Consider the following 24,452-nt stretch of genomic DNA (forward strand, 5'->3'; position numbering starts at 1 on the left):
TTTCTGACCGCAGCTGCACTGCTAGTAGGTACAAACGCGTCGGTATTATTGTCAATTTCCATAGTAAAATGAATGGTAGTGCTGCTGTCGTTGGAATTGGATCCTTTACGCCTGCTGGACCAAGAGAAACCCTTTACTCGTTTAATGTTCTTTTTTATCCTGTAAAATAAACTACTACTCCTATGCTGTTACTTCACCGTTAAAATTTACCTACTAGTGGTACCAAAGAAAGCTCCAGGCGACCACAAGTACCCTAGAATGTAGTTCACGAAGTGCGGAACGTAGTTTCCACGAAGTGCAGAACGTAGTGTACATCAAGTGGTTGCTCTTTGCCGCACGTCGCGCACTTAATTACTACTCCTTAGGTGGCGAACAAGTGCCCAGTTAATTATATTAAATCGTGTGATTCTATCCGGGAGCTGGCGGTAAATCAAGGGAATTATTAATTTAAAAGAGTTATGGGCGTGTGAGGAGAATACTTCATGGAAACTATGATAATGGGTGCTCTTAATTGTAGGTTTGAAATTGCACACGAGTACTCTATGATGTAAATCTATAACATGGACCAAATTTTAGTTTTTTATCGATTAACGTATTACATTAGCGCCCATTGTACCCACTTGGGTACCTACATCTGGGTTACGGCGTTTGATTCGATTTTCTACTGTAACTTTACCTAACGGTGGGTACATAATGGTGGGTTCCCAAAAGTGGGCTTAGAGGCGCTAATAGGTTAAACAAGGAAGAGTATTTTTATTAATTTGTACTTTGCTTATTAAGAACATTTTATAAAAAGGGTACATTATATTTTTGTTACTTGTGATTTCTTTACCAGTTTGTCTCATCGGAAGATCAGTCTGGAAGACGCCAGCATCATGCTGAAATAAAACCATTTCGTGGCATATTCTCCTTCCTATGTTTGTCAGATTTTTTTTGTAATTTTCCTCTTCTGTACTTAAGAATAAATTATTTCTATTCTAAATAATCTATACCCAATTTATACAGGCTGTTAAATCTTTGGAGTGGGACAAAATCAGACTTTATTGAAACACTCTGGTGAGAATTTTAATGTACATATAGTCGACAAAAATGTACCTTAACCTTTGCTAAAACTATACATCCTTTGAGCCCAAATACCAATTCCGCCTTTGCCGGTATGAAGTAAAAGTAAACACGACTTGTTCAAAGTGTCACTCAGCTAAACCCCGCAGCTTGAAAGAAGCGATCGCCCAAATAAATCGTCCACAATAACAATTTTCCTCTAAATTAATCCCCCAGTCACCGCAAGCCCGGTCCGACGCTATGATACGTCCCGGGACAATAACAAATGATTCCCGGACACTGGGGTTATTCCTTGTTGTTACCGTCAACCTTGTGATCCTCGAACGGCGTTACGGCCCGACTACGACTTTGTGCGACAGGCGGCGGCGGCGGCAACAATAGGTAGGAACTCTGCTTCGCATCGTCCGACAAAATCGATACTCATCCATGAATTGCCATTTTCCGGCCTCTGCAATAATGTACTATTTTTAATTTGAATTGCCAACGAAAACATAGGTAGACAGTATTTTCTTTAATAGTAGTAAATTCAGTATATTTTTTGTGGTCCAAATATCTTTAACTTATCGCAAACAATAAGAAATTTTCGTTAATAATAACACATTGATTTATTTTTATGGTAGTAGAGTATTTGAGCTGATTTTTATAACTCTATTAGTTGAGTTAAAGATTGCCACCACCAAAATGCTACGAGATTATTTAATCAGCAAAGTGCGCGCCAATAAGTTGAGCAACCTTAGATTCTATTGTCAACTTTTCCACACGAGTAGCGTAAACATTTGCCGGTACTACCAGGAATAGCCCCGTTCCCGTCTTTGCCGGGATTTCAGTTCAGTTTAGAGCGTCGTCTTGACGTGCAAGGCCCGTGCACGTGATATTAAATAAAATGCTGCAGTCTCAAGGCGTCCGCTGAAATCTGCGCTATATCGTTCCATTATTACTTGTCGGGTTTAATTTTACTTTGACTTGGTCTTGGCTTTAGTCTAACTGTTTCTTGCTGTTTGTGGTTATGTTGAAAGATATTATAAAGGAAATAAACACCTCAGCGTTGCCTTTTAGTTTTAAGTGTGAGTTCTTTTCAGTGTGAAGTGGCTGGACTTCCCAGTTTTTTTAAGTTATTGAAATTAGTTGGTTATGTATATCATGCATAGAGTTCGTTAATGATAGGCTAATATTATTATTACCTATGTAGTGTATGTGTATGTGTATGTAGTGTATGTATGTATGTTAGGTATGTATCTCCTGTTGTAAAAAACCGGCCAAGTGCGAGTCAGACTCGCCCACCGAGGCGTCCGTTATTTATTATTTATTTATTTTATATTTGTGAACATTTCAATTGTCTAGCTATCACGGTTCATGAGATACAGCCTGGTGCCAGATAGACAGACAAACAGACAGACAGTGGAGTCTTAGTTATAGGGTGCCGTTTACACCCTTTGGGTACAACCCTAAAAATGAGCCATAGGCATTATAGTATAAAATGAAAGTTCCATATTAAACAATTGAGTGATGTAAGATATTCAAAAAATCCAACAATTCCAACACAGTCCCCTATTGTAAGCATGCCCACGAAACATTTAATCCCAACGTTAATCACAAACGTATGCCTTCAAAATGCTGGAAATTGTATTCGGAATTAATAAAGGGAATTATCACGAGCTCGCCGCATACGGGACATTTGGACAGCTTCCAGACCAGGTAGCGGCTCATTTATCAAAACTAGACCTTAATACATACGTAATAAGAGTCCCCGCAGAATGCGACTATACTGAAATATGCTTGCAAGGCACCAATAATAAGCTGCAGGAGATTGTATGTTAATTTTGCAATTCGGAAACTGTTTGCTGCTTAAAATACGCTGAGGCGTGCTGTCTAGGTTTTAATATAGTGGTTTTCATACATAATATTTAGTAGTGTTATGAACAGGCGTTTCAATATGGATAGAGCAGCAGTAGTTTCTAGTAATCCTCTAAGCTACATACATAGAGTGAGTGATAAACCTATAGTTATTGGCCTTATTCTTCTTCTTTTTCTTTATATTAAGAGCTGTGCTCTTTTCGGTGGAGCAATCTCCAACTTGTTCGGTTTGTCTTGTCCGGTTTTGTCTGCCAACTCCTTAACCTTAGTCATACCAGAGTTTGACACGACCTGCAGCTTTTCTTTTATTTGGTTGAAATAATTTATTCTCGGTCTTCCTCTTCTTCTTTTTCCCTCCTTTTTTTTCTTTAGGAGCATGTCGTGTCGTAGCAGATGTCCAATTAGTACTCCTCTTTGGCCACTGCATACTAATTGGCCACTCCTAACAAATCAGGAAGAAACAAGCCAATTGAAGCCTTATTGTTAAGAGTGGCCAATTACTATGTAGTGGTCAATAACTATAGCAGTCACCCTACATGAGTTAAAATATAAAAGTGCCTCTCTTCTATGTATGTATTTGTGTATTCTGACAACTACTTACTTAATAAAAAACTCAAATACCGAATGCGACTTCTTTATTTAGGTTGGCAGGTAAATATTACGTAGGTCGAGCTAACTTTGCCCAATTCAGGTGAAAATTATACTCCAAATCAGAGTATTACAACTTTCCCCCGAGACCCAGGCAACTAAGCTATTTCTTGACGTCTGATTGCTGATGTAGATTGCTTATTACACTTCCCCGTACACCGTCTCTGGAGAGTTGCCGATACCTCGATACGGGGATTTATTTAAATAGGGTATTATACTGTATTTAAAATAAATTATTTTACACCATGCATGAAATAAAGCACCAGATAATTAGAAAAACACAGATAGGAGTTATTTTTAAACACTAATTCTATTTAATAAATCGGATAGAAATATAAAAAGTAGGGATGGGGCTGATAGATTTTAGTAATGTGTTTAGATTTTAAGTTAGGTCATTTATTTTAGGATATATGTAGATTATTAAGTAGACTTTAAGATTGATTTATGTTAAGTTCGATCTGTTATGTTAATTTGTTAATTGTGTTCGATTATCCGAGATTTGGTATTACATAGTTTATTATAATATTTTAAAAAGTAGGTGAGTTGACCGTGACGTTTCATATAAATACCAGATTAGCAAATCGTTTTGACAGTTCTAAAAAAGTAACTGATTTGACTAGTAGGACAATACCCTATTGGTCGAGGTTTTTTAAAATTAGAAATGCGTTTTGTTGTCGTTTGAGGTTATTTGATTATTGGTAAAGGAGATTCGTTTTTATGGGTGGGTTTTTTAGACAAAAAGTATACCTACCATTTTACTTTTTTTTGGAATAATAATAAATATTTATTTATCAGCGCACAAAGGTTTTGTAATAATTTCAAAGAAGATAATAAAAATTTAAATAAGAGATGACGTTGTGAATAACTACTTAAGTCTTGGGTTATTTCGACCCAGAATCTCGAGGACTATTGATTGAAACAGAGAACAAAATTATCCCCAGTTTTTCATAAAAAATTTGGGAGTCAGTTTTGTGACGTTCCGTACAAAATGTATGTATAAATGCGTCACAAAACTGACAGTTTTTTTTATCCAAAGTACTCGCGATTCTGAGTAGAAATAACCCAAAGTTCATAGATTTCCAAAAAAAAAACTTATTTTGTTTCTAATAATTTTTAATATATAATCAATTTAATTTACAAAATACATAGATTATACTGAATAATGATTCAGGAACAAAAATAAAATAAGTTATTATAATTCTCAAGCTTACCTACAAACAATAGAATTTTTATAACAGATCGGATTATACAGATATATTCCAGACAGATATATACAGATATATACAGATAGATCGGATTATACAGTCGGCATCAATATCAGCGAATCGTATATGTGTATGCGTATCCTCACCCCTCTATTTGTCCAATTTATGCTCTGGAAGATGTCTTGAAGGACTGCTATAAACAGAGTTGGTGAGAGTGGATCTCCTTGCGTTACCCCTTCTTTTATAGGAAACACCTCTCCTCTCTTTTCCAGTTTTATTCTGCTCACACTTTTTGAGTACCTGCACATTTTAATTATATTTATGTATTTTTGGTTTATATTGTTGTTGCTTATTGAAAGCTAAGCTAGGATGAAACGGTCCAAACGGGTCCATTTGATATTATATCGTTAAAGTTCGAGATCAAACGTATCTGAGGGCCTACCACGAACCACGTTCGACGTGTTGCCTCTCTGTCGCACTTGTAAATTCGTACGTAAGTGTGACAGCGGCAACACGTCGAACGCGGTTCGCGGTAGGCTCTCTGAAATAGTGTATTTGCTTTAAATATAGAGACATTATATTTATTTGTTAAGTTATTAGAGAATGCCACATTGATGCTGACAGTAATATACTAGAGTCGGACCAAGAAAAGTCTGCAGCGGATTTAATAGCCCACGCAGTGCAAGTGTTATTTTATACGTGAAACTTCTATGAAATTATGACGTATAAATAACACTTGCGCTGCGTGGGCTATCAAATCCACTGCAGACTTTTCTTGGTCTGACTCTAGTATTCAGATTCCAGTTTCAAAATCAATCTTAAAAGTCACACCAACGTCTAAGGTTAACCTAATTGAACAGAATTTAATGATGGAGTGTCATTAAAAACGTCACATTTAATAGCAATTAGACATTAATGATGACATTACCACACTTTGTCTTTACAAATGCGATGCATGGTTAGCTCAATCCGACACTAGGTTTGTATGAAAATGTAAATAAAAATTGAAAATGAAAAACTGAAAATGAAAAACGAAAATGAATGAATGATGTTTAAAATGAATGTATGAATCTTTAATTATGTTTACATCGCTAGAAATCGGTAATTTAAGGTATATTTTCAGTTTTCTCCTCCCTTGCCACCGCGGCGCACTCGTCGTAAGATGGCGGTTGGTCGGGCTGCGCCAGCGCCGGCGCCTTCTCTGCGTGCACGGCCTTGATGTAGCTGTTCATCGTCAGCAGGAACGTGATGGCTACACCTGGATTATAGGAATAAGGCCTATTTTACATGGTGCGAGAACTCGCATGCGAGTGCGAGTTTCATTACATTGCGGTATTTGATCGGTTGACTGAATTGGATGTAACCAATAGTCCTCAATGTATCTAAAATCGCATACGAGTTCGCGCGCCGTTTAAATCAGCCCTTGGTCTGTATTAATCATAGTTTGATTTTCTTATTTTGTAGTGATTTTTTTTTTCAGATTTCTGTCAAATTGGTGGAATAGATAGAGGTCCCTATTATATACAATATAATATGCGCAATATCATCGGATGTCCCAAAAAAATATTCCACTGTTTATCGGGATAAGTTGTGGTTTCGTAATTCCCGCCTAAAATGAGGAGCTAAGCTTTAAACCAGGCAAATTAAGAATATATAAAAATTAAAGAAAAAAAGTCACCTCCGACGTTTCGAGAACGCCATTGTCTCCGTGGTCTTGGAGAAAGTCTAAATACCTAATTCATAATAATGTCTGAATATTGTGAAAGTTTAAAACTTACAGATGTCGAGGATCTTGAGTACCCAGTAAGAATTATACAGGGTGTCGGAATACAGGCTGATATGGAGCGGCGTGTACGCGAAGTACATGAGCTGGAGAATAATTTTGATGACCGATAAACTGAAGAACATCCGCATGGTGTCTGCGTCTTTCTGCCAAATCAAAATACAACCGTTACCTAGGATAAAGCACCGTTGTATGCTTAAAGGATGACTCACGCTAGACCGGGCCGGGCCTGAGCCGTGGCGCCCGACATGTCATTTTCTATGACGGCTGATCGGTGATCACGTGGTGCTTTCCATAGAGGCCCGGCCCCGGCCCGGTCTAGCGTGAGTCATCCTCACTCTAGCTCTTAGCGCATATGTGTTCGTGTGTCCTTTAATAACAAAACTTCCGTGAGACACATACATATTAAATCTGGTCATTCAGGTATTTCAAGGCGAATACTCGAGATGTTTCGCTCCATAACGATTTGATGTATTTTAAACACAGCTATGCCCGCTCGTTTGATTTTTATCGATTTTTAGGGTTCCGTACCCAAAGGGTAAAAACGGGGTCCTATATTAATAGGACGTCTAGGGAGGGTAGGAGTCTTATTAAAGACTCCACTGTCCGTCTGTCTATCACCAGGCTATTCACAGATGATGTATTTTTGTTGCCGCTACAACAACAAATACTAAAAAGTACGAAAGTTTTTTTTAATTATTATAAGATATATAAAATGTGAACTACGTTTACATGGAAAGGCGGTTTCGGAGCGGTCGTCCACTTTCGTCTAAGAACCCGTTTGCCTCTGCGGTTTTTCTAGTTTCATTCAAATTGATATATTCTTATACTATCAAGTTGGATGAGGTGGCAAGGGGCTGTTCACAATATTCATCCCATCCCTGACGATATTGTCCCTGGAGGACACAGCTCATCTTTATAGCAGCCAGGGATCATTGTTTATCCCGCTGAAAGAGGTTCGGGCCAAATTTACTTTGGGACGTAAACGGTGCTCTTGGTAAACAGGGTATGCACTTTAGATATATACAAATAAAATAAATAAAAATGTTGTAGGAATTTATGTACAGATCGTCTCACGTGTCAGAGTATTTTTAATAAAGCTCGTGCTTGAACACAATGTATAGGTGGACAATTCAAAGTATTATTCGAGGCAGTGCGAGGAAATTTGGAAATTCTACATATGAAAATTAAAACTATTGTGACATCTCTCTTATTTATACAACTAATTTAAGCAATCGAATTTATCTGAATTATTTTACCCAATTTTAATTAATTTCATATTTTGACATATTTTAAATCCTTCTTATTGACACTAACATTGTACGAAATTCTGGACCAAATTGTAACTATTGTGACGTCTCTCTTATTTATACAACTAATTTAAGCAATCGAATTTATCTGTTAACTGTTGGTAATGTATTATTTCTTGATCTCTTTTTTGTTTGTTTTGTTACTGTTTTTTTTTTTGTTTTTATGTGATATTTTATTACTGTATTTGCATGGCTTTTGTCTATATTAGCAAATAAAGACCTGAATACTGAATACTGTAAAACGGGGTCAACAGAAATCGCGGGGTGAATAGAAAATTTTTGAACTTTTTCTTTCAAGTTGTTATATTTATAAACGTATATCTCTTAAATTTATTTATTAGACTATTTATTCTCTACATTGGTACTAAAAGAACTTAATCAAACTGCCTAAAAGTTAGATTTTTTTGACTCTAAAGTAAGGTCTCGCCGAGGTAAGAAATGAAGCCTGTCTGAACTTTGTTCTAGCGGTAAATGTTTTGACATTAACTAAGTAAAAGTTAGGTAACCTGGTAATATAGTATCTGTAGTGCCTAAATAATAAATAATATCACAAATTTTCTCTATAATAAAGCATTTTTTTGCAAAAAACCAATAACAAGGAATTTTACGTGATAAAGGGATCAGTGGACACGCATATGGGGTGGACAGTTACGCTATAGGGGGTGATTAGATACAACAAAGGGGTGTAAAGACACGCCTTGGGGGTTAAAAGACACGAAAAAATAATTTTGTGTCAAATAGCTGTTTAACAGATATATATACCATTTGCTAATAGAGTATCAACATAATAATGAACAAATTCGATGCCTATGACAACTAAAACTTAATATTTCTATTCACCCCTTTCTTGTGTCTATCGACCCCGTTTTAAGGCTATGGAGAAAACAGGTAGTTTTCTTTGATTTTCTCTGAATTGGGTAGGTAAAAATTTTTTTCACAAATGCAAAATTTAAGAACTAACCAAGACTCAAAAAATGATATCAAAATTTTTACTTTTATCATTTGGATTATTGGCGAAAATCGTCCTTGAAGTTGAGAATCGTGTCTTTTCACCCCGTTTTACGGTACTGAATCACGGGGCTGATCTTAGGATAAGAAAATCCTGCGACCGTAAATGGAAACTAGTTTACCTTACCAAAAGTTCGTAGTTCGTTTTATTACGAATCAAAAAGGTTAAAAATTGTCCTCCTCTCTTACCTATTTCTTTTCGAGAGCGTCCATACTTTAAAATAATAATAAATGTTGCTAATTAGTTAATTACGTAGAAAACATTGACGCAAATATAATTCCAAGATTTAGTAATACCACAATACCAGTTTTCACAAGTCTCGTTAATGGATTAAGCCACTTCGTTTAAAAACACTGTTCATTGTTTTTACCGCGCCTCGGAGAGAAAAGCGTGCACATTTTACTTAACTAGCAAGAGGTATTAAAAATACGCATTCCGTAGAGTGCAACCGCTAAAACTTATATTTATGAAACATGTTGCATTTTACTCGAGTACATTTTTGCGCCATTTAAAACTTATATACTTAAATTTAATGGGTAAATGTCACTACATATTGGCTCTCTTAATGTATGCGCCGCTCAATATTTAATAGTGCTTATTTTTGTATTGAGTCGAGTCGACGAGTCTTCTTTAATGCTTTATCTAATGGTTGGTGCTCTATGTCTAAATTGTGTTTGACAATACCAAAAACATGGGTAAGTAATATGTTTTATATCATCATCATCATATCAGCCAGAGGACGTCCACTGCTGGACATAGGCCTCCCCCAAAGAGTGCCACAATGACCGGTCTTGCGCCACCCGCATCCAGCGGACTCCCGCGACTTTTACCAGGTCATCAGTCCACCTTGTGGAGGGTGTACCCACGCATTTTTAATATAGGTACATAGATAAATAAGTCCTTTTGAAAATACACTACTACTTAGGAAAACAATGCATAAATAAGCACTTTTGAAACGTCACTCCCCATCTAGTTAGGATCGAACAATGTACTTGGTTACGGTCGGTGAAAATTTTATCATGAGAAAACAGATTTTCAAATTGTCCCCATAATATATTGAGTGTTGATTGTCAATCAAAAGGCTCAATTATTTCAAATACAATATGAATTTCTTACGTATTTTGGCTTAAATTATAGATAGATTGAAATTATGTAGTAAAATGTTTATAATAATAAATAATTCATTACAAACTATAATTAATTGGATGCATAACAATTACCTTCATATAAATATAATTGAAATTATATCATTTTATTCTTTAATGTGAGAAGAAACGTCTTTTAGAATTAAGTATCACAAAATTTACATTTGCATGCATGACAGTGTAGAAAATTATTAATCATATTTTTCTGAACGTAGTCGTAGAACGTAAAATAATACATACTCGCTAATAATATTTATTTATATTTTTGTCGCAAGAATGCAGTTTCTTCGCGAAAGTGAAACCCGCAATATTTGTCGGACATTTCAAAGCAGCTAACTATGCACTTATCTTCATTAGTCATACCATCGACATTCGTGTCTAATCGTGAATGTTACGGTTATGAAAACAATACTCGGTAAATAATACCATTACCATACGTCATTGGTGACACGGATGATAAAATACCTAGCGAATGTACCAATGTAGTTCAGTAGCAAAAAAGTTGAGAAAAAAATGAGAACGAGCAGAAGTTTCACATTTGTATGTTTATGTCAAATTTCATGTTGAGAATGTCGTTTTGGAATGAGAACGTAATTTGGATTGTATGGCGCGTGGCGTCTAGGTTCGTGTGACTCTTAAATGGTTTAAACTCAAAACCATGTTCAGGTCTTTCCTGGAGACATACTCAAAACTTGTGTGTTCATCCGAACTGTAAAGCTTTCTCTCCTGTGCACAATTGTTAACAGCTTGTGGGCATGTAGGTAATGATTTTATCATACTTATCGAATAAAAAGGAGTACCCGATCATGTGGATAAGGGTTCAATAGGAAAATTAACCTTTATAGCCCTTAACTTTTGGGTTAACCTTAACAGGAAAACCTGAACATGGTTTTGAGTTTGAGTAGTTTGACCCAAATAACTCACCTTATATAGCGCCTTGATGTAGGACACCACAAGCTTCAGCCACACAACATGGATGACTATGTTGATCAGGTCTATTATATACAGATGCACCATGCCAGGGTAGCAGCGAGGAGTGCCCCGCACCCCCAGACTGTCGTAGTAGCCAAGGACTAGGGGGAAGGGGTAGAAGCCGTGGGTCCCGATGTTGATGACGACTAGGAAGGGCTCCAGCCATGTCCAGTTTATATTGTGGAGCTGCACATTGAAGATAAACGATAAACATCATTTTTTTTTTTTCAAATTTACTATTTGTCTTCTGAGAGCCAGAAGCAATAGTTTTGTTTATGAATTTGAAACCCTAAGCGCGACTATTACCATTCCACTAACCCGGGGTTAACCGGTTAAACCTGAAGTTACCATGGTTACCAGATTACCAGTATAATTTGACACTGGGTTAACAGGTTAGTGGGATGGAGCCTTAGATATTAATTAAAATTAGATCGTAGAGCATGTATTTTTTCGCCAGGGTCTCATCTAAGGATCTGTTTTCTGCATGATAGTATGTCTTAGCAAATCTTTTTTAAATATTCTAATGTAAATGTTGACATGATTTTTTTTATATCATTAAGGGCCACTTTCACCATCTCACTAACCCTGGGTAGACCGGTTAAACCTGAAGTTACCATGGTTACCAGTACAATTTGACACTGGTTTAGCGGTTTAACCGCTTAACCCCGGGTTAGTAGGATGGTGCAAGTGGGCCTTAGTTACCATATAGCAACAAAATAGGAATCCAGATTTTCAGCTTAAATTAATTAACTTACAATATTTAAATCCACATCGCACGAGAAGAAATTTGTTACCGCTGATAATATGATGAGATGGCAGCCTAAATCCACTGTACTGGCAATCTGTACAAAATAAAAGCCAAGATTAATAATAATAGCAACTTAATTAAGATCTAAATAAGCAATTTATTTTAAGCAAATCTAATCTTAGTCATTGATTTTCCAATTATTTACAAGGTTCCGTATCGTTACTAATGTGGTGTGTCTAATATATACCATTAAAATTTAACATCAAAAGCAATTGCTGAACATCAAACAGTCCACCGTATAGTTATTAAGCAAATAAATTATTCGTTTGGCATTGTAGAGGAAGTCTTATAATTATAGGATTTGTAATTTAATTTTAGTCATAAGGTAAAAGTACTGTCCCAGTACATGTCATCTTGAAACTTAAGTCATTGATAAAATAATTTTATTTATTTATTTATTTATTGTCAATAGAGGTGACAGCAAGGTGTCATCTATTGGGCATTAGAATGTCTAGCACTAGTACGTTTACCATACCGTATTGGCTCTATTTTTAATCGACTATAAAACTGAGCTGGTTTAAAATGCATCGGGAACTTTTGCTTTTTTTAGTTTGTTTTATTATGTTTCCCAATTTCTAAGAGACGGCTAAACCGATTACGGAAATTATTTTTGGTTTCAAATGTATATTTTATACATGATGCCATTGTTAATACCTACGTCACGTCAGGAACTTTTCACGGGATCTTGGAAAAAATGAGGGAATTCTTCAAATATATATATTTTTGGATTATCTCTCGGAAAGCATAATTTAATTTGGTGAAGTAGAAATGGTAAAACCATTAAATCGGTAATTTTGGTATAGTACATTGTAGGAGAGGACGGAAAACCGCTAAAAGATGGACGAGTCGTTTGAGGGCCGACACGTTAGTGGAGGCCCTCTAATAATACGAGTCCATCTTTAGCGTTTCCGGCCGAGGCATTACATAGTGCTTTTCACGACTACTGCGAGGAAATAAGAAAACATTTGCATAACTATAAGTACTATCCCGCGATTTCTCTGGTAGCAAATTACTAGCCACTGCCTGTGCTGTCTCTTGAATTTCGGTAGTCGTCAGCGTAAGAATATCATTTTCTTCACTAACTCATTTTTATAGCGAGCGTTGATACGTGTTTCTTGTATTTTGTAATCAAACACAATTTACACTATCCAATTCAGTAAGTATTTTCAGATCCCGCCTTTTTTACTTTTTTTATCACTTTTAAGAGGCGTTTTTCTGTTATTTGCTTCAAACCGACTCTAAACTTAGAAGCGTTTTTGTTAAAAAAAAACCACAAACAGCTTCAAAAGTAAAAAACGCCTTAAGCGTGAACTGAATGGATAATTGTTAAAAAAATGAAATTAATGGTTTTGACATTTCTTTTTTTTTTAACAAGAAATTGGTCCTATAAATAACCTAATTTTATTTTTGAAGGTAAAAGTTGCACCAAAAAAGACCTTTTATTGATTTTTATGTTTTAAATGTTACTCATTGCTGTAGCGAACCGTCATCAATGACAGATGATGATAACAATGAAACATTGTAGTAGTGGTGGTTCAGGTGCTACAGCTATTGCCTACTTTCCAGCTTGGTTTTAGACCATCTATTGCCACATTTCCGAACAGTGGCGTGAAAAAATTATATTTGTGCCGTACGTACCAAATTTAAATAACCGATGAAGAAACATCTAGCGCGCAAGTACTGCACACCACAGTTTATCATACCGTATTACGTTTACCATACCGTATTGGCTCTATTTTTAATCGACTATAAAACTGAGCTGGTTTAAAATGCATCGGGAACTTTTGCTTTTTTTAGTTTGTTTTATTATGTTTCCCAATTTCTAAGAGACGGCTAAACCGATTACGGAAATTATTTTTGGTTTCAAATGTATATTTTATACGTGATGCCATTGTTAATACCTACGTCACGTCAGGAACTTTTCACGGGATCTTGGAAAAAATGAGGGAATTCTTCAAATACTTATATATATTTTTGGATTATCTCTCGGAAAGCATAATTTAATTTGGTGAAGTAGAAATGGTAAAACCATTAAATCGGTAATTTTGGTAAAATTATATTTGTGCCGTACGTACCAAATTTAAATAACCGATGAAGAAACATCTAGCGCGCAAGCACTGCACACCACAGCATATGTCTCGCCACACCACCGCCATCTTCCTACAGATAAACAAACTGTAACACAAACTTTCGAAATAATATAAATATGTATAAAGAAATAAAATAATGAGTATATAATAACTAATTCATAAAAAAAATGTTGTAAGTTGTACAAACAAACGATCGTAAGCTAGGTTGTGTGTGATATTTCATTATCACTAAATTATTTGTACGTACGGCACATTTGGAACTAGGCTTAAAAAATCCTGCTAAATAAGTGCCTATATGCAGTGGATGAATTTATGAAGGATGAGAGATTTTGATTATAGGGACTTATGTAGTAGCTTATTTAATACGATTATTTTTCTATCATGATTGTCTAATAGATATTTATAAATTCAATGTGAATGACTGCAGTAGGTATAGTTGCTAATGTTTGCTGTGTATTGTATTGTATAATTATTTTTTAAGTTGAGTTATTTTTTGACATGTATTTTTATTGCTATTTAATTCTTGTTATTTTATTGTACATTAATGTTAATATTCGAACACGATCTTGTATTGTTATATGAATAAATAAATAATAAAAATATATAATAATAAATTATGTACCTATATGTCTATGCCTATTATTAACTGGCTATGTGCGAAGTGCGTGCTGAGTAAAAACAAGCCATGACAACGACGTGGGATAAATGTTACTTTCATTGGATTCCACAGCTATAGATATAGCTATAGCTATTGATAGAAAACGCCATCACTTCATGAAATGGTTAGGTTAATTTTTGACTTTTTCCATGATGTAGCCAACCAATCATGTCATTGAAATGATTGCCACATCATGAAATTATCAATTCTAAGATCTGGCTATGATATCGGAATTCACAAGCGCAGCGCCGGTGTGTTATGATTGTATAAAGTTTATTGTTGAAAAAAATTCACAGATTTCGTGCCTCACACGACTATCGAGCACATTGGAAATGAATCTACGGAATTCGAAAAAATATTGTCGCTGAGCGACGAGAAAGTCTGGATAAGGAAAAAGTTACAAAATAAAACTACAACGTTGAATGATAATTATTTTATTCTTAGACTAACACAAGTATCCTGGACATAACGCATGTGAACAAACAAATTTCCACACGCGTATCCAAGTTTGAATAATTGTCGCCGTGGCGCATAAGTATAGGTACATATTTCATTTTTCGGTTTAAAGATCTTTATTTCTCATAAGAATAACAGTTATTCACTTATATGAGAAAATACAACAATCGATTAAAAATTTAATTAAATTAGTGAGCAAACTTATAAATATGATGATCGTGCCGCGCTAGTAAGTATGTACGTAGTAAAAATACAATTTATTTTTATATCTAACAAAAGCGGTGCGTGTCAGGTAGAAACAAAACATGCAAACAAGTTTAATAGAAGTGTGGTTGCTAGGAGCGCATCGCGCTGTGCGGTAAGTACAAGCGCAGGTACACGTGACGTACTCGCAGTAGATAAGACAACCAGTATTGCGTCGATGTAAAGAGCATGGAAGTGGCTAAGTAAGTGCATGCATAAAACAAAAAATTTTTCGATGAATAAGCAGGATATATTAATGTTCAAAGTACAAGAAAATTATTACACGGCAAATCCGTAGTCTCTCCCTCTCCCTCTCCCTCTCCCTCTCCCTCTCCCTCTCCCTCTCCCTCTCCCTCTCCCTCTCCCTCTCCCTCTCCCTCTCCCTCTCCCTCTCCCTCTCCCTCTCCCTCTCCCTCTCCCTCTCCCTCTCCCTCTCCCTCTCCCTCTCCCTCTCCCTCTCCCTCTCCCTCTCCCTCTCCCTCTCCCTCTCCCTCTCCCTCTCCCTCTCCCTCTCCCTCTCCCTCTCCCTCTCCCTCTCCCTCTCCCTCTCCCTCTCCCTCTCCCTCTCCCTCTCCCTCTCCCTCTCCCTCTCCCTCTCCCTCTCCCTCTCCCTCTCCCTCTCCCTCTCCCTCTCCCTCTCCCTCTCCCTCTCCCTCTCCCTCTCCCTCTCCCTCTCCCTCTCCCTCTCCCTCTCCCTCTCCCTCTCCCTCTCCCTCTCCCTCTCCCTCTCCCTCTCCCTCTCCCTCTCCCTCTCCCTCTCCCTCTCCCTCTCCCTCTCCCTCTCCCTCTCCCTCTCCCTCTCCCTCTCCCTCTCCCTCTCCCTCTCCCTCTCCCTCTCCCTCTCCCTCTCCCTCTCCCTCTCCCTCTCCCTCTCCCTCTCCCTCTCCCTCTCCCTCTCCCTCTCCCTCTCCCTCTCCCTCTCCCTCTCCCTCTCCCTCTCCCTCTCCCTCTCCCTCTCCCTCTCCCTCTCCCTCTCCCTCTCCCTCTCCCTCTCCCTCTCCCTCTCCCTCTCCCTCTCCCTCTCCCTCTCCCTCTCCCTCTCCCTCTCCCTCTCCCTCTCCCTCTCCCTCTCCCTCTCCCTCTCCCTCTCCCTCTCCCTCTCCCTCTCCCTCTCCCTCTCCCTCTCCCTCTCCCTCTCCCTCTCCCTCTCCCTCTCCCTCTCCCTCTCCCTCTCCCTCTCCCTCTCCCTCTCCCTCTCCCTCTCCCTCTCCCTCTCCCTCTCCCTCTCCCTCTCCCTCTCCCTCTCCCTCTCCCTCTCCCTCTCCCTCTCCCTCTCCCTCTCCCTCTCCCTCTCCCTCTCCCTCTCCCTCTCCCTCTCCCTCTCCCTCTCCCTCTCCCTCTCCCTCTCCCTCTCCCTCTCCCTCTCCCTCTCCCTCTCCCTCTCCCTCTCCCTCTCCCTCTCCCTCTCCCTCTCCCTCTCCCTCTCCCTCTCCCTCTCCCTCTCCCTCTCCCTCTCCCTCTCCCTCTCCCTCTCCCTCTCCCGATAATTCACAACAAACACCGATAACGAACTCTGCGAAACATGAAGTCATAAATGTCCTGTGAAAAATGTCGTTCTGACTTTTTGACTATTTTAAGGTTAGGCTACAGGGCAAACCCTTAACCCGATCGTCTTTGTTTTAGGCTCAAATTGTAGCTGACTAAATTGTCCAGAGCCGTTTTTCTCAAATTTTTGATATCATTCTTCGTTTCCAAATTATCGAGCACCAAAATCAAAAATTCGGAAAAAATTGAATTTTATTTTCACTATTTCGACCATAACTTTTTTTGTTTTTGACTTTCTCAAATAATTATTGTTGCACCTTACAGCTCTCGTGATTATGCGTCTTTTGAGCCTATTTTTTAATATCATATCTTCACAACTTTCCGAGATATAAGGGGATCGCACTTTTTCGTGAAATCGGACCGTATACTGGAGCGAACGAAAAGACATTTCCAATGTCAAAACCAAATTCATGTTATTATCTCAAGCTATTGTTGTCACTAATAGTCATCAATAAAATATTCCAGTTGTACACATACAGAATAAACGTGACATCACGTCATTATATAAATAAGACATTATCTTGAAATACTTGTTGTTAATTACAACAGACCTTTCCCGGTGTTACCGCTAACTTATATATTTGTAAACTATCATATACATATATACTTTGAGAACAATGATGACGTATCATCTAGAATTTTAAATGCTGTCAGCATTTTAATGATTAGGTACTCATCATTATCATCAAGTATTTAATGGTGACTTGATATTGACAAAGCATTTTAAAAGTAAAATTTGCAAAATATATTATTGAATATAAACAAAATGTGAGCAAACTGAGCAATATCGGTTAAAGGATTAAACACATTTTGCTGTAATTCTAACTATTAAACTCCCTTTGAATAGGGTCAGGTTGTATTTTGCTTGTTTTATATATTAATATAGTATGATATTTCATTTCGCAGCAAAATCAATTGTCTAATGTATTTATGTTCTATGGTTAAAAAGTAACGAAACTAATGAATTGTATTCGTATACAAAATAATTTTACGTTGGTAAATACAAATTCAAATATCACGATTTCAACAAAAGTATTGACGTATTATTTATACCACCATAGGCTAGAGAGTAAATTTTGTAACTAAATGTATGCCCCTCCCCCACCCTCGGCCGACGTTGGCAAATGCAATAACTATGTACATGCATCCAATACCTACTTATTATTTTCTATTGAATTTAAATTGTAGTTAGTCACACTAACATTAAACTAATTTTACGCTTCAACTCACGTAGGTATTACGAGCTAACACGAGCAAGCGCAAGTAACTAAAAAATAGGTACTAAAAAACTCACAACGTGACTAACTCGTAACTAATGTAAGTGAGTTAAACGGTTAATTTAGTTTTATTTATTATAGGTAATATTAAATAGGTGACGTCTGAGCTTTTTCACATTGTCCGGCCCGGTATCGGATGTAAAAAACCGGGCAAGTGCGAGTCGGACTCGCGCACGAAGGGTTCCGTACCATAATGCAAAAAAAAAAAAACGGTCACCCATCCAAGTACTGACCACTTCCGACGTTGCTTAACTTTGGTCAAAAATCACGTTTGTTGTATGGGAGCCCCATTTAAATCTTTATTTTATTCTGTTTTTAGTATTTGTTGTTATAGCGGCAACAGAAATACATCATCTGTGAAAATTTCAACTGTCTAGCTATCACGGTTCGTGAGATACAGCCTGGTGACAGACGGACGGACGGACGGACAGCGAAGTCTTAGTAATAGGGTCCCGTTTTACCCTTTGGGTACGGAACCCTAAAAACAGGTGTGCCCCAATGACATCATACTTAGTTTTTATTTTCATGTTTTTATTAACGCTTTCTTTTGAATACTAGGCATTTATGAAATGAATAAATAAATATGAAAAGCACTTTTTACATTTTATTTGTCGCGTCCGATATTAGATCGGATAAAGGACGACTCACATTAGACCGGGCCGTGTCCGGGCCGGAGCTTCCGGCGCTTACTTTTCTATGACATGACGGGCGATCACGTGATGCTTTCTATAGAAAACAATGCGCCGGAAGCTCCGGGTCGGACACGGCCCGGTCTAACGTGAGTCATCTTTAAAGGATGACTTCGGCTCCGGCCCGGACACGGTCCGGTCTAACGTGAATCATCGTTAATGCGAAAAGTCGAAAACGCTCTTATTTCAATGGTAAAATCATAATACCTTAAAGTAGTAATGTCAAAGTGGCTAATTCCGTCATAGGGTCTATTCCGTCCACTAGCGTTTTTCTCGAACAACGAACAACATTGATAATTTCGTTGACAAAGCAGCGATTGCTTTTAATTTCAGCAATCAAAAGCAAATGCTTTTTTTCCCTGCGATTTAAATTGAAAATGAAACGCACGTGAACGGAATTAGCCACATTGACCTTATCGGCCAAGTGAAAAATTGCACGCAATTGAAAGCACCATAGTGCAGCAAGTAGCTGCACGAGAGAGACAAGACGAACATCTTCGAACGATTGTTTTCAAAAAAATGTTTGGGTCAATGTTTAAGTACGTTATTGTTTACCAAATTAGAATTGAAACGGATTTTCTGATTCTTCTATTATAGGTACATAAGGAGCTGCACACACACTGATTTGTTTTTAGTAAACGACAGAAATAAATTTAATTATATGTGCAAGGAAACTTGGAAAATGAAAATACTTTTCAAGTAAGTGCTCGTATTGTTGTTGTATCTGTGCAGTTCCAAAAAATAATACTAATGTATTTTAATAGTTGAGACATCTAATTCGAATGAAATATTCGAATAGTATACATACTTTAAACATTTCTCTTTGGTAATGATACGATCTTTACACCCAAGAATAACACTAACGTTAATATGCTACGTGACTCAAGCATACATGCATGAAATTAACTAAACACAGTTTACACGTACCTCAGCCAGTCTAAAATCTAGTTTTTTATACTAAATTGTTTGAAACACACTTAATATATCAATCACAGCACGGAACTCGGTGGCAGTATCCACAAAACTGTCGATGCGTGGAAACCAAGCACTTCAATGCAATTTACCTCATGAAAACAATTGAACACTAAGCAAACTCGACACTTACGAATTTCAACTCTATTGTCTGGTATTATAGTTGTTATTACAACGGTTATGATAGTAATGTTAGTTCGTTAGCGATTAATGTGTGATGCTTATGTGTGCGTAGCGTCGGTGTAGAAAACGTGCATGTGTGTGCTTCAGGGAAAGAGCGTGTGCGCATAAAATGTCTTCATTTGAGGATAAAACATCGTCGTGGCGAATACAATTGCGATTTCAGTTGTCTTCTATCTGTAAAGTTATATTTCTTTCAATTCATTACTCAAGTCGAAATAAAGCCGGTAGGTACCTAGGTAGGTACCTATAAAGGTTTTGAGGTATTTGTGTGTGTAAAGAAAAGACGCTATCCAGATAGATTTTCGTACCTTGACTCGCCTGTTGCTATCTCTTGCCCGCGCATAATTAGGTATATTGCTATCCTGCTCATGATGCCGGTTGTCAATGTCACTGTGGGAGTTTGACAGCAATATAGTTATGCGCGTGTAAAAGAGATAGCAACAGGAGGGTCAATGCACGAAAATCTATCTGAAAAGATAGATTGATTTTTTGATATCTCCTTTTTTTTTAACACGAATGAATTGTTTGCAAATATCTCCAGAACGGAAAACCCGATTAAATTGCGGTATTTTGTAGAAATTTTTATATTAATACTCGCCGATGGTTCTTTGGTAAGTTGATATCTCTATATGAATAAAAAAATGACAACTTTTTCATTACAGTTTAATGAAACAACAAAAAAAATAACGCATTTTTCTTATGAAATTTGTGGATGAATATGAAACATGAGTCGCTCTCGTGACAAAGCGAAGTATTATGGATTTAGATACCTACATGAAGACCATACAAACAACACAATAAAATGAAAACGCCATTGTACATTTATTTTTCATAAATGAATGCCCGGTCTCCAAGCACAGATTCACAATCCGTTGTTTTCAGCTTATTGTAATCATCGAGTCTTAATTCATTCAACTGAGCGTGCAAGTACTAACCCCTTTAAACTAGTCCTTATCCCTAAAAGAATAAAGTGCTAAATCGCGATAAACTATTATCGTCTACAATTTGCCGGCCGCTCGTCTCTTATACAATATGCACGAGGCTAGGCCTTGAGGCAGATACATAATGCATCGCCAATGGCACACCTGGCAGAAATATCGATCGGCCAAGCGAAATAGTAATCTGACCGTATGTCTGTGGATTTAAATAATCGCCATTGGCGCGGAAATGGATTAATTTGGACGTGAAGTAAATGTGAAAGCGGTTGGGAGTCAAGCAATTATTTAAATAAACAGAAATAATGGAAATTATTAAATAGAAATTCGTGAAATGGTAGTATCTAGAGTTAGTTAAAGGTAAAGACTATCATCAAGATTAATTATAAATTGTTGGCAAGCAAAAACGATGTAGGTAGACGGTGGCAGGTGTCCATAGAATGAATTTAAATAGGTACAATAATTACCTATATTACTTACTAGCTGTGCCCGCGGCTCCGCCCGCGTGGAATTCGGTCTGTGTCAGTAAGCGGCTAATTTCTAATCCTAATTTCTTTCCCTCACCCCTAGAGGCGGAACTTGAAGTAAAGTTGACAGATGGATATGCTGTAGGACTGTAGTCCAGATAAAATATTTTACAATTAGGTACCACTAAATAAAACTACACTCCAAAATCAATAGTTTTTTCGCCTTTATTCAAATTTTACACGTGATTTAAACGACAGAGTAGTAGATGTATATCGGACGATACAGTAAGGTATATGCGCGCGAGCGAAAGCGAAGCGGCCTACCTGGCTAGAGCGCCACCCACTCACCATGGTCTTCTTCAGACTCCTGAAGGAAGACTACGTGCCCCTTGTAACCTCAATGCGTTGAGAGACTTTCGCGAATGATTCGATTTTTTTCGGTAAGGCATGGTAAATGCGAGTCCCAAATCGTTTGACTCCGCAAACGACCAGTGCCGGATTAAGATATTTTGATGCCCTAAGCATTTCTAGACCATGGTGTCCCCTCTCCCTAGGGTCATCGAGATTACATTGATTTTTTTTGGTAAGTTGAGTGACGAACGCATTGCCGCATTACAGCTGAGAATGGAAATCAGTCACATAATTTTATCACGAAAGTTGACAGTGCTGCAGCAGTAACGTTGCAACAGAGTAATGCTGCTGCAGTCGTCATATCTTAGAAAGTTATTGAAAACGCGAGCGAAGCGAGCGCGAAAAATTTTCGATATAAAAACGCAATTTGATAGACAGTTGTAAATTTTTTCTTTTAGTATGGAAATTTGTCACATAATTTTATCACGAAAATTGACAGTGCTGCAGCAGTAACGTTGCAACAGAGTAATGACGCTGCAGTCGCCATATCTTAGAAAGTAATTGAAAACGCGAGCGAAGCGAGCGCGAAAATGTTTCGATATAAAAACGCAATTTGATAGATAGTTGTACATTTCTACTTTTAGTATGGAAATCAGTCACATCATTTTATCACGGAAATTGACAGTGATGCAGCAGTAACGTTGCAACAGAGTAATGCTGCTGCAGTCGCCACACATTAGAAAGTTATTGAAAACGCTAGCGAAGCGAGCGCGAAAATTTTTCGATATAATAACGCAATTTGATAGACAGTTGTACATTTCTACTTTTAGTATGGAAATCAGTCACATAATTTTATCACGAAAATTGACAGTGCTGCATCAGTAACGTTACAACAGAGAAATGCTGCCGCAGTCGCCAACCGAATGTCACCTTTATCATAAGTTATAACGTGATTGTAAACGCGAGCGAAGCGAGCGCGAAAATTTTTCGATATAAAAAACGAAATTTAATACACAGTTGTACATTTTTACTTTTAGTCCCAACCAGGCGCGAATCCAGGATTTCATACAGAGAAGGGATGGGACGGTTTTCTATCAGCCTAGCTTCGCATAGGGCTCGATATTTAAGGGTCTCAGCGAGGTTGTTCTCATACAGAAAAGATGCAAGAAAGCAGAGCTTGGAATTGACCAAGTGAATGTGAAGTGTGAGCAAGGCAGAAGGCCCAGCTGCGAAAGAGGAACGCTTGGATTTGGATCCACGCCCAAGTGTAATTAAGGCAGAAGCTCAACTTTTCCATAAGGCAGAAGACCTCGCATAAGACCTTACGCCGAACTGCAAAAGAGTGGCTTGAAGTCGAATCTATGCATGTAATCACGACTCTTCTACTGCTCGCTCTTTCGCTTCACTCGAAGGCGCTACTTGATAGGATGCTTTTAGTTTTCGGCTTTCACGGGGCCCCTTATAAAACTTTGACAGTTAGGTCTCAGGATCGCGGCTAAGGAGCAACTCGGCTTGGCCGACAAATCTGGCTAGATGTGGTGCCCTAAGCAAGTGCTTATTTTGCTTAAAACTCTAAAAGGGTTAATCCGGCACTGCAAATGACAGAGGTCAATGTTTTTTTTTAAAGTACCCACCTTCGTGGTCATTATTAAGTGCATAAAGGAGGCGATACCTACGTATGAATATGGATTTGATATGGGTGGGATATAATTACGATTAAGTATAATTCATGACGGAGATAATTTTAAATAATTATGCAATTATACGCGTGTTGATATGTGTGTTTATTTTACCACTACGTAATTATGTAAACTCATTTTTAGTTTTCTTGATTATGTTTACTCAGTTCCCCAAAAGATGGCACTGTGCAATGAGGGGCAATTAATTTACTGTCGTTTAATTTTCTTGTATTATTAATTTATTAAATCAAAATAATTATTCAATTATTTTTGTTGATATCCGTACCCCCTTTTCTAAACTTAGAGTTAATTTGGCAAAATCTTTCATCGGTGGCTTATTCATGTCACAACGTATTAAATTCAGCGCCATCTGTTAGTTTACCAGGGTACTCAAGAGTGGTAGCACATATTTGAAAAAAGTTTGCCCCTCCTTCCTAAGTAGCGCCATAAGATTCAGGGGCAAACATAAGTCAACCGAGTGTTGTGGCTACCCCCCCTTTTAGGGGTTGAATTTTTATAGCCTATAACCTGGCCGGGAATTTTCTCGACAGATTAGTAAAATTTTCATCAAAATCCGTTCAGCCGTTTTCACGTGATGCGCGTTCAAATAAACAGACAAACAGATAAACAGATAAACAGACAAACAGACAAAAATTCTAAAAACTTTTGGAACGTGTTCTGTTATCCATTCCAAGTATCCCCAGCCAACTTTTTTTCAAATATCTTCCATGTACAGACTTTCGACCGTCTTCAGCTTTATTATATGTATAGATATAATAATTATCTGTTGGACGTTTGACATACTAGACTTGTATAAGAATTAAGCCATTGTCTGGTTCATATTCCACATATGTTAACGACAGATCGGTATCTCCTGGATTTCACATTCTTTGCTTAACTATACTTTTGTTTGAATTTGGTAGAGTCTGTACGAGAAGAGTCTTAGTAGAATGTATTGGATCCCATACATTTCACGACTCTTTTCTTTCCGCACAGTCCCTACCTTGTTTTATTTAATACATTTTTTTTAATTTGTTCTTTATAAAGGCCTCTATATAAGTATATAAACATAAGAAATGGCGGTTAAAAGGTTAAATTAAACCAAATCTAA

At 37.5% G+C, this 24,452-nt stretch overlaps 1 protein-coding gene across 2 annotated transcripts; it reads right to left on the bottom strand.

The window, feature by feature from the left end:
- Positions 1-4,656: 4,656 nt before the first annotated feature.
- On the bottom strand, positions 4,657-19,800 carry LOC134806846 (uncharacterized). 2 transcript variants are annotated; one of them, XM_063780251.1, is made up of 6 exons: positions 19,682-19,800; positions 13,872-13,956; positions 11,744-11,830; positions 10,941-11,174; positions 6,548-6,698; positions 4,657-6,027 (listed from the first exon to the last, which is right to left on the bottom strand). In XM_063780251.1, the coding sequence occupies exons 2-6, from the start codon at positions 13,950-13,952 to the stop codon at positions 5,876-5,878; spliced, it is 705 nt and encodes a 234-aa protein (XP_063636321.1). In that variant the 5' UTR covers positions 13,953-13,956; positions 19,682-19,800; the 3' UTR covers positions 4,657-5,875. The 2 variants fall into 2 exon arrangements, with proteins under 2 accessions (XP_063636321.1, XP_063636329.1); XM_063780259.1 differs by having other exon boundaries at positions 13,872-13,971; positions 19,682-19,764.
- Positions 19,801-24,452: the final 4,652 nt, after the last annotated feature.

This window comes from Cydia splendana, chromosome 1 (assembly GCF_910591565.1).
Source record: "Cydia splendana chromosome 1, ilCydSple1.2, whole genome shotgun sequence".
Lineage (NCBI taxonomy): Eukaryota > Metazoa > Arthropoda > Insecta > Lepidoptera > Tortricidae > Cydia > Cydia splendana.

Coding starts and splice junctions, on each gene's coding strand:
- LOC134806846 (XM_063780251.1), bottom strand. CDS start 13,952: ATGGCGGTGGTGTGGCGAGACATATGCTGTGGTGTGCAGTGCTTGCGC. Junction 11,175..11,743: donor GCGATGTGGATTTAAATATT/GTAAGTTAATTA, acceptor TTCAATGTGCAG/CTCCACAATATAAACTGGAC. Junction 6,028..6,547: donor ACTCAAGATCCTCGACATCT/GTAAGTTTTAAA, acceptor CCTATAATCCAG/GTGTAGCCATCACGTTCCTG.